The sequence below is a fragment of the Helianthus annuus genome, chromosome 4 (genome assembly GCF_002127325.2).
Source record: "Helianthus annuus cultivar XRQ/B chromosome 4, HanXRQr2.0-SUNRISE, whole genome shotgun sequence".
Lineage (NCBI taxonomy): Eukaryota > Viridiplantae > Streptophyta > Magnoliopsida > Asterales > Asteraceae > Helianthus > Helianthus annuus.
The window spans coordinates 162,376,216-162,386,274 of record NC_035436.2 but is presented as its reverse complement, the minus strand read 5'-3'; the positions used below and the strand labels follow the sequence as shown (position 1 = coordinate 162,386,274).

The window sequence follows — 10,059 nt, the reverse complement described above, 5'->3', positions numbered from 1 at the left end:
AGACCATTACTCTAGTAAGATAAAATCTTATCTTACAGCAGTAGCAGATCCTTTCTTGCGTTTAGTAAGAACTACTACGGGTTCTACATCATCATCATCTGCCCAAAATCATATATAATCATCATTTAGTCATAAGCAAAAATTATTTTAAATGTACATTTAATAATGTTTCTTTGTGTTTAATTTAACTTTATTCTTCTTTTAATACAAACCTATAATAACTCGCAGCAGATTGTATGAATTTCAAACAACTGTGATTAGACTGAAATATAAAGCGAGAATTAGAGTATATCACTTCAAAATTAAAAATTCAAAATTTCAAAACTGGAGTAGCAAAAAACACATACCTTAAACGATATTGAAACAATGACACTGGAAACAACCGTAGAACAATCATCATCATCATCTACAGCAGATCATTCACAATCATCATTTAGTCATAACTCAGATAACAAAACTTTAGTAAAAATCAAAATCAAAATCAAAATCAAAATCAAAAACAAAAACAAAAACAAACATAATCATATATATCACATTACCACGATCAAGGCAAACCACGTATCCCCAAATTTTCTTTTGAAAGTGGGACAGAGAGAGCTTCAGTTTTCTCTTATCCTTTAAGAACAAATGCCGAGTATTGAGAAGAAGGGATTTGAGGGAGAGATACATTAGAAATGTGGTTTGAAAATACAAAAGTAGAGAACACGTTTATATAAGAAGATGATTGACAGAAGTGAGTGAGTGACATGCATTAATTTAAAATTACATATCCCCATGCATTTTGAATTTCAAATTACCCGCAATTTCAAAACATCTGTTGCTAGGTATACGTTTGCCAAAGGAGGCATCTGCTACTTTCTTATAAAAGGGCAGTGGTTTCCCTTTGGAATGTGGGCCAGACCTTTAACATTTGAAAATACACAAGGCAGTGGTTTGATAGAGCATTAAATGTATTTTAAAGTGATTTATATATTAGGCTTTATGATATAATAATGACATAAGAAAAGCCTTGTTGGACATGCTCTCATGCTGACACATCAGCTTTTCTTATGTCACTTAGATTTCTCTTTTTATAGAAAGTATAGATATTTTTGTTTTTTATATTCAAAATTTATAAAATCAAGTTTATCTATAGAATCCTAATTTAAAATTTCGATCAGCTTAAGAATTTTTTTCTTCTTTTTTAGGATATATTTTTCATTTACACCCCCTGATATTTAATAAATTTATCATACAGTCCATCAACTTTGCTAATGATATATTTTGCATCTCAACTTAAATAATGTTTTCCTTTTGTCGTTTTTTCTTTTTGTTTTAACTTAGCGTAATATTTTTCTAAATTCAATATTTACCGAGTAGGTTAGTGTCGTTGTTGTAATGACCTAAACCAATAATTTTTCCATAACTTTTGAATATATCGCCATGACATGGTCCTTTTATTGTCGCATAAAATGTCCCTTAATGATTTGCTTAATTTTATATACAGTGTTTTATCTTCCGTTTATGTACCTCCGCTTTCAGCATCGACACTTGCACCCGATCGACATTATAAAAACTTTATAAAATGTCATTTTAATCCTCTCGAGTTTTATGTGCTTATTTTTATGTTCAATTTCGGTTGGTCTACGTTTTGATATAAATTTTGTAGGTATACAAGTAGGCAGTATATATTCGAGTTACTTTACGTTTTAACGTTGTTGCAACGCGTGGTACCATATTTTAATTTTCAATTTAAAAATACTATTTTAACGTGCATGTTTTTAAGTATGTTTAGGTACAAATCTAAGTTGATTTATGTTCGACGTAATTTTTTTGAGCCATGTCAAATATAAGATGTTTTCATGCTTAGTTTTATGCGCATTTTCAGTTGGTCTGTGTTGTGACGTAAATTTTGTTTAGAGACGAGTGAATAAGTTCAAATTATTTTAACTTTCGATGCCGTCGCAATGCGCGACGGGTGAAAATATTAGTTTATACTAATATTATAATGCATGAGGGAGACACATTTTAAGATACCCAAATAATAGGAACTTATTCCCTCTTAATTTGCAAAATACACCCCTACAATGAGGGTAAATTGGTCTTTTAAACAAGAATTATACTTTTGCTCTTATCTTATTACACTTAAATCCCTGAATTTTAACATAATTATCGGTAATTCGTTACATTTTTCCCTCTCCACAACAAACTTATATTTCTTTTACGTGTTCTTGTGATATCTTATAAACTATAATATTTTTTTAAAAGAAATTCAAACGTACCGTGACGGCCTACTCATTTTTGTCGACATTTCGATAATTGTCTTGGTCAGTATTGACGTATGGATTAAAAGGTACAAGTAGATGATGCCTTAGTGTACAAGTGATTAAAGCCCAACGTACTTAGTCCTTATCCCATAATGTTTAATAGCTACAAAATATCAAGTGAATAAATATCGTCAATTTAATCATCTCATCTAGATTACACTTGAATCCTTCATCTTCAACAAAATTATAGATAATTAGTTAGTAGTTACACTTTATTCCCTTTCAAAAAACTAACTCCCCCCCCCACCCCCAGATTTTAAACGATCATAACTTTTTGGTATGTTAATATTTTTTTTTTTAAATTACACCATATAAACGAGTATTTTATTCTCTTTAATTTGAGTATAGTATTGCTATAGTTTTTTTAATTAACTAAATTAACTGAAAACCGGTTATCGGTGAGCATTAACTAAATTGTTAACCTAAACCAAACTAAATACAGATGAAACCGAACCGAAATCAACAAAAAACTGAATTAACTGAAAACCGAATTAACCAAAAACTGGTTATCAATTTTTTTGTACTCTCATTTAACCAAAATTAGTTGAACCGAAACGAATCATTTATATTTTCATATATTTCTAGCTTTTATACCTCCATTTCATATATTTCATATTTATATCTCCATTTCATATATTTATACTTTCATTTCATGTATTTATACTCCAATTTCATATATTTCTAAGCAAAGTTTGTTTTTTGCTATTAACTGAAATTAAATGAACCAAGCTAAAAATTGTCAATTTAACCGAATAAATCAAAGTGATTAACCGAAAACCGATTGGTTAATAAAATAGACTAACCGATGACTTTGGTTTCGGCTTTACATTTGAAATAAATTATCCGATTACTTCGCTTTTGATGTATATCTATTACAATGATGCTACAATAAATATTACATGATTAAGAAAACTACCAAAAAACGAGTATCGATTCCGCCGCATCGTGCGGACATCCTGCTAGTTGTTTATATATATTAATTTGTAACATGGTAATGAATAGTATCATCTTTTGTGGCTTTTTTTTTAACTTTGTGGTTCTTTTTTTATTTTGTAGCAAAATTTTGATTTTTTTACCATTTTGCCACAAAAGTAAAACAAGTTTACTTTTTTATTAGTTTTTTTTTATTTTACGTTGTTTTTCTGGATTTGGTCGTCGTTCGGTTGCTACTTAGTACGGTGTTTGGTGGTCACATTTGGTCCATCGGGGTTTTTTTACCCCCTCGAGTTTCTAAACGTGTCGGTATAAATTTGACTTCATCCACGTTATATAACGTGAGTCACTTCATGTTAAAAATTTGTGGTTTTACATTACGTATCTTCTTGGTTTTGGTTGTCGTTCGGTTGCTACTTAGCACGGCTTTTACGCCTCTAACCCCACAATGCTGATAGCACGGTTTTACATCTCTGCCCACAACACGGAGACTTAATACTAATATTGAAACTTCTCAAAGGCATCTATGAGTAATTATTACATTATAGACATTTTGGTCTTTCATCAATTATTCTTAAATATTATACTATATGAAAAGACAAATAGGGGTCCGGATGCATAAAAGAGTAAAGATATTCGTTTTTACGACTTAATCTTCAATTTTCAACCGTACTTTTTCGTTGATGTGTTTTATCTTAATCCTTACATGAAGTAAACAAATAAAATAAAAAAGTAAAAATTTACGGGATTCAAAAGCTTTTATATATATTCTTTATTTTTTTCTTGTTTGTTTCTATCCATACCCTAGATTCAAGATTGATTTGTTGATAATAACCCTAGATTCTATGGCACACCATTTGTTCTTATAAATACCCTTTTCAAATCCCCCAATATTCATTTCATTGCCTTTGAAGTTTTACCAACCATGAACACTTCTCTTATATGTCTTCTACTTCTTCTCCTACCTCTCTTAGCTTCATGTGTTGACACCAAGGTTGTATACATACTCAAAACTCAAATATGAAATATTATGTGTGTGTTTGCATGAGTTTAAATGTTTGTATTTTTATGGGCAGGTGTATATAGTGTACTTGAGGCATAATGATGATGATAATGATAATGGAAAGAAAACATTGAATGAGATTGAGGAAAGTCATGTTTCTTACCTATTTTCAATCAAAAAGTTTGAAGAGGGAGCAAGATCATCCCTCCTTTATAGCTATAAGCATAGCATCAATGGCTTCGCCGCCTTGCTTACCGCCGACGAGGCGTCTCAACTCTCCGGTAAACCACAACCGCCACTTTGTACCTCATGTGAAGTAGTAGGGTAGTACTAACATTTGTCACCACTTGCAAGTGGCCTTTCATACCGTCGTAAATTACATATATAAAGATATATGTAGATTCCCCTTATACAAAAGTCCACCATGTGCTCTTACTTTTGCAACAAAAAATTACCACGTGAATTATAATTTAATTTGTTTTTCCTAGCATAAAAATTATTACATCCATACACGTAAACAAAGGTACACTTCCTCGATACCAATTATTATTCGGCTTCAATCTCATAACTTTGTTCAAACTATAAATATTTAGTGATTCTTATTGTAGCATTTAGTTATTCCATGAATGGGCTCGATTCAAATGAGAACCACCACGAGTTGTGAGAACCGTGAGAATTTTTTCTTCCTATGGGAGTTGGGCCAAAAATTTTTTTTTTGCACAAACGTAGATGAAAATGTTATAAACACATCTGTAAAAAAAAGTAAAAAAAAATTGTCGAGTCGGTAGTTTTGACTGATGCAAGTTTTTTACGCGCTGGTGTAAATTTTGTACGAAGAAAAATATTTTTTTTCGGCTCATGTAAATGTGGGTATGCGGTATTTTTTTATTTTTTATTTTTTGCTGAAACAAATGATTTTTTATGACTTTTGAGAAAAAAAATTCGGAAAAACCTTTTGGATGGCCTAGTTCTCACGGTTCTCACAACTTAAGGTGGTTCTCATTTTAATTCGTTCCATGAGTTTATACATATATATTTAGTGGATAAAATAGTTATAAATATGTAGTGATTATTGTTGTATGAATAGTTATAGAGAATTTTTTTATTTGATGACAATGACTTAAGAATGGTGAATTTGTTGAATATGAATAGATATGAAAGAGGTAGTGATGGTGATACCAAGCCATGAAAGGGAATATTCATTGCATACCACAAGGTCATGGGAATTTGTAGGCTTAGATGAAGAATTGAAGCCAAATCAAGTGAATAGAGAGGACTTGTTATTCAAATCTCAATATGGCAAAGATGTCATTGTTGGCATGATGGATAGTGGTATTTTTCTTCTCTTTCCATTTTAAATTTTCCATTAAAAGGTTTAAAGAAGATACATATAAATTCTAAGTCAATTGCGTAATCATAGTCATCAAACATTTTAAATTTACTTGGCCGTTCAAAAAAAGAACAATTATTATACGCATCAATGCATCATCAAATAGCATCATAAAGCATGGACCCCACATTCGTATTGACGTCAACATACTCTTGAAATTATTGAGATAGTAATAGACTAGGGTCGGCTATACGTACCCTCAAGTTTGTGAGAGGATACGTCAGCTAATAGATATATTTACTACTTCTATATGTTTTTCTTATTGTAACAAGAGTTTAGCCATACTTGTAATTCAAATCTCATATTGCAAAATTGTCTTTGTTGGCATGATAGATAGTGGTATATTTCTTCTTTCTTTTTAATAAAATTGTCTTTGTTGGCATGATAGATAGTGGTATATTTCTTCTTTCTTTTTAATTTTTCTTTTTTCACACCTTGTAAAAGATGTATATAAATTCTTAAACAATTTGATAATCATCATCGTCAAACATGTGCATTCATCGTCGAACAATTACTAAGAAAAATCTATACGCATCATCAAAACGGCTTTCCATTAGCATCAACGAACAAACATGGACCCCACATTCATATAGTCGTCATAACATTCTTGAAATCACTGAAATAGCAATAGATTTGATTGCTACTTTTTTATATGTTTTCCTTATCAACATAAATCTTACTAGTGCCTAAGCAATACTTAAATTACCATTAATTAGTTTTATATCATATTAAATAATTTAATTGGTATTATGATGTATTTAGGAGTGTGGCCAGAATCAGAGAGCTTCAGTGATCGAGGTATGGGACCCATTCCAGTTTCTTGGAAAGGTATCTGCCAAACTGGACCCAGTTTCAAATCAACGCACTGCAACAGGTCAGTTCAAGTGTTCAACCAACATTTTTCTTTTTATTTATTTTTTTTAATTTCCTATTTTACAAGTCATATTTATAAAAAGAAAAAAAATATTTTATTTTAGCTGAACTGCTAAAAAACCAAACCTGCAAAGTCTGGTTTTGGAAAACTGTAAACAAATCCGGCGGGTCGTATGGGTCGGCCAGACCAGCCAGTTTTGGCAGTTTGGACCGACTTATTTTTAAGTCGTTAGTTTGTATCAAAAAATTATAGATGGTAAAGATTGTTGATGAGAATAAAACATATACATAACTTGTATACTACTAATAGTCTAAAACCAAACCGTTTGACTTGCTTCGGTTTAGACAGTTTGGTTGTTTTCAACGATTTATGAACACCCCAACAACGAATTAATTTCAATGTTTTAAACTATAATAAAGGGAACAAACTCTTAATATCATGTTTGATTCAAATATATATAAAATAAAAAACTGATTTAATATTAGAATGGACCAATCATGGTGGTGATGTCCCAGCATGCTATACATGGCTGCAGTTGAATTGGGAGGTGTGATTAGAAAGCCAAGATTGTCTATTTCATAGAATACAAATGTATGACCTAATAAGCAAGTCACTAGTGGTTACCACCATTTGGCTGTTTCTTGTGCATCTTGTGACCTATGCTTCTTTCATTTGTACCTTAGGCCATAATGTTTGGTCCCTCCCAAAAGTCAGATTTTATCATCTCATATCCCAATTTACAATGTTCAATCACAAATATAAAATTACTATAACCAATTATCAACCTAATAATTGAAACATTATCAAATCATTCATATTTGACTTTGAATAAAAAATTTGCAAATGAACTATGTGTTTGTTATGACAGAAAACTGATAGGGGCCCGGTACTACCTCAAAGGTTATGAAGCACGATACGGGCCTCTAAACACCACCACTGATAGCCGGTCCCCTCGTGACATGGACGGGCATGGGACCCACACGGCATCAACGGTGGGAGGCCGAGGCGTACCCAACGCGTCATCCCTTGGTGGGTTTTCACGTGGGACCGCTTTTGGTGGTGCACCAATGGCCCGCCTGGCCATCTACAAAGTCTGCTGGCCGGTACCTTCCAAAGGTAAAGAAGACGGGAACACGTGCCTCTTTGAAGACATGTTAGCCGCTATTGACGATGCCATTCGTGACGGTGTTCATATACTCAGCATTTCGATCGGGTCGACTAGCCCGATTGATTACACACAAGATGGGCTTGCACTCGGAGCCCTACAAGCGACTAAAAATAACATTTTGGTTGTTTGTAGCGGAGGTAATGAAGGCCCGACCCCATCCACGGTCGTTAACACCGCCCCGTGGATTTTCACTGTTGCGGCTAGTTCCATTGATCGGGCTTTTGTTGCCCCGATTCAGCTAGGAAATGGACATAAAATCAAGGTCGATACCTAAACAACTATACTTGTAGCCTAAACCGACAAGTCAAAAAGTCAAACTAAAAAGTCAAACTTTTTTTTATACAGGGTGAGTCAGCAACTCCATACAAGCTACCACATAGGAAAATGTATCAACTTGTTTATGCAGGAGAGGTTGTGAATGCAGATGTACCTAATACATACATAGCAGGGTAATTATTCAAAACTTTACCATCCACTAACATAAAATAACTGAATATATTCATATACTGAATTTTTAAATGAATCAATGATGCAGCCAATGCTTACCTGGTTCATTATCCCCTCAAAAAGCCAAGGGCAAAATTGTCTTTTGCTTACGAGGGAACGGGACGAGAGTTGGTAAAGGGATGGAAGTGAAACGGGCCGGTGGGATCGGGTACATTTTAGGCAACAGCCCGCGCAATGGAGCTGAGTTAACCGTAGACGCTCATGTTCTTCCAGCAACTTCAGTCACATCAGATGATGCGATAAAAATTCTTCAATACATAAATTCGACAAAAACCCGAACAGCGTATATTTATCCGGGGAAAACCGTATTACAAGTTAAACCCGCTCCGTTAATGGCTGCATTCTCAAGTAGAGGCCCAAATGCAATTTCACCCGAGATTCTCAAGGTAATTGATTAAATCCAGATAAACAAAAGCCCGTTTCAAGGCGTTTTTCAAGTGATTCGATTAATAAGTTTGGTGTTTTTCAACAGCCTGATATTGCTGCACCGGGGTTGAATATATTAGCAGCATGGACAGGCGGTAACGCTCCAACGAAGATAGCGAATGACCACAGAAGAGTAAAATACAACCTACTTTCCGGAACTTCAATGGCGTGCCCTCATGTAGCGGCTGCAGCTGCACTGCTTAAAGCAATCCACCCCGATTGGAGCAGTGCCGCTATAAAATCTGCACTTATAACCACTGGTACAGCCTCCACAGCCCAAATAAATGTTCGGTTATGTGCGTACTAACGTTTGTTTTTTTGTTTGAATTGCAGCTGGGACAGTAAATAACGTTGGGACACAAATAACCGACGCATCAGGCAACAAGGCGGATCCATTTCAATACGGGTCGGGCCATTTCAGACCAGAAAAAGCAGCTGATCCTGGGCTCGTCTACGATGCTTCCTACACAGATTATCTCTTATTTCTATGCAGTCGTGGCGATCTAAAATCCAACCCAGCTTTCACATGCCCCCAAACCACACCTTCAACTCAAAACCTAAACTACCCGACTTTCAGTTTCCCGCAACTAAATGGCAAAGTGACCGTGGGAAGAACGGTTACGAATGTCGGCGGTAAAGGGAGTGTTTACTTTGCTAGTGTGGAACCACCAATGGGAATAACTGTCAAGGTTTCTCCACCTGTATTGCATTTTAACCGTGCCGGTGAGACGAAGAGCTTCGAGTTAACGGTTGAAGGTAGTTGGAAGGCGGAGAAAGGGGTGTACTCGTTTGGGTGGCTCACTTGGAGTGATGGCATTCATATTGTTAGAAGTCCTATTGCAGTGTCTACTGTTTAGTAATAATGTTAATCAGGCTTCATCTTATTATATGACATTACAAAGTTGTTGGAAATCACAACATAGATGAATAATTAAAGTTAACATACGAACATGAAATCAGGAAATTGCAGGTTTTGTTTTCTAATTTCAGATTATGTTTTTAACATATGTCTGTGTGATCAGTTATGAAATTAGGGTTTGCAAGATGTGGACCAATTCGTGTTGTTTGATAAGAAATAAGTTAAGATAGATTACATGCGACGGTTCATCAGCGTGAATAAGAGTTGGCAAAGATACTACCGCCGTTCGCCGGAGCAGACGGAGGGCTTTTCTCCGATCTTCGAGCAACGAGGGTCCGGTGGTCCATAGAGCAGCGAGCGATGATCTATAGCGGGAGACTATACAATTTTACCTGACTTGGTAAAAATTGATACAATGGCTTGTAGCCCAACCCTCGAATTATTTTTTAAAGGTTTTTGGCTAGAAAAACGTTTTTATCAGAAAAAAGGTTTTAAAGGTCCGATCTAAGGTTACAAAGAGGTTTGGGATGAAAACGTTGAGTTTTCCTGCCAAAAAGTTGAGTTTTCCGGTCAAAAAGAAGTTTTTCCGGCCA

At 34.4% G+C, this 10,059-nt stretch overlaps 1 protein-coding gene and 1 long non-coding RNA gene across 3 annotated transcripts; one reads left to right on the top strand and one right to left on the bottom strand.

Moving 5' to 3' along the window:
• Positions 1 to 212: 212 nt before the first annotated feature.
• On the bottom strand, positions 213 to 4,597 carry LOC118491110. Of its 2 annotated transcripts, XR_004890398.1 has the most exons (4): positions 4,406 to 4,535; positions 540 to 615; positions 348 to 406; positions 213 to 262 (listed from the first exon to the last, which is right to left on the bottom strand). It is a non-coding gene; the product is annotated as an uncharacterized LOC118491110 (long non-coding RNA). The 2 variants fall into 2 exon arrangements; XR_004890399.1 differs by lacking the exon at positions 540 to 615 and having other exon boundaries at positions 4,406 to 4,597.
• On the top strand, positions 4,086 to 9,650 carry LOC110936954 (subtilisin-like protease SBT5.6). Its single transcript, XM_022179360.2, has 9 exons — positions 4,086 to 4,233; positions 4,316 to 4,523; positions 5,395 to 5,574; positions 6,395 to 6,506; positions 7,375 to 7,936; positions 8,020 to 8,123; positions 8,210 to 8,567; positions 8,654 to 8,867; positions 8,941 to 9,650. Exons 1-9 carry the CDS (start codon positions 4,165 to 4,167, stop codon positions 9,462 to 9,464), a joined length of 2,331 nt encoding a protein of 776 aa, XP_022035052.1. The 5' UTR covers positions 4,086 to 4,164; the 3' UTR covers positions 9,465 to 9,650.
• Positions 9,651 to 10,059: the final 409 nt, after the last annotated feature.

What these genes read in the sequence shown, in the direction of transcription:
- LOC110936954 (XM_022179360.2), top strand. Translation starts at nt 4,165, where the DNA reads ATGAACACTTCTCTTATATGTCTTCTACTTCTTCTCCTACCTCTCTTA. An exon ending in CTTCATGTGTTGACACCAAG is followed by an intron (nt 4,234 to 4,315) that starts GTTGTATACATA and finishes TTTTATGGGCAG; the next exon opens with GTGTATATAGTGTACTTGAG. An exon ending in TGTTGGCATGATGGATAGTG is followed by an intron (nt 5,575 to 6,394) that starts GTATTTTTCTTC and finishes TGATGTATTTAG; the next exon opens with GAGTGTGGCCAGAATCAGAG.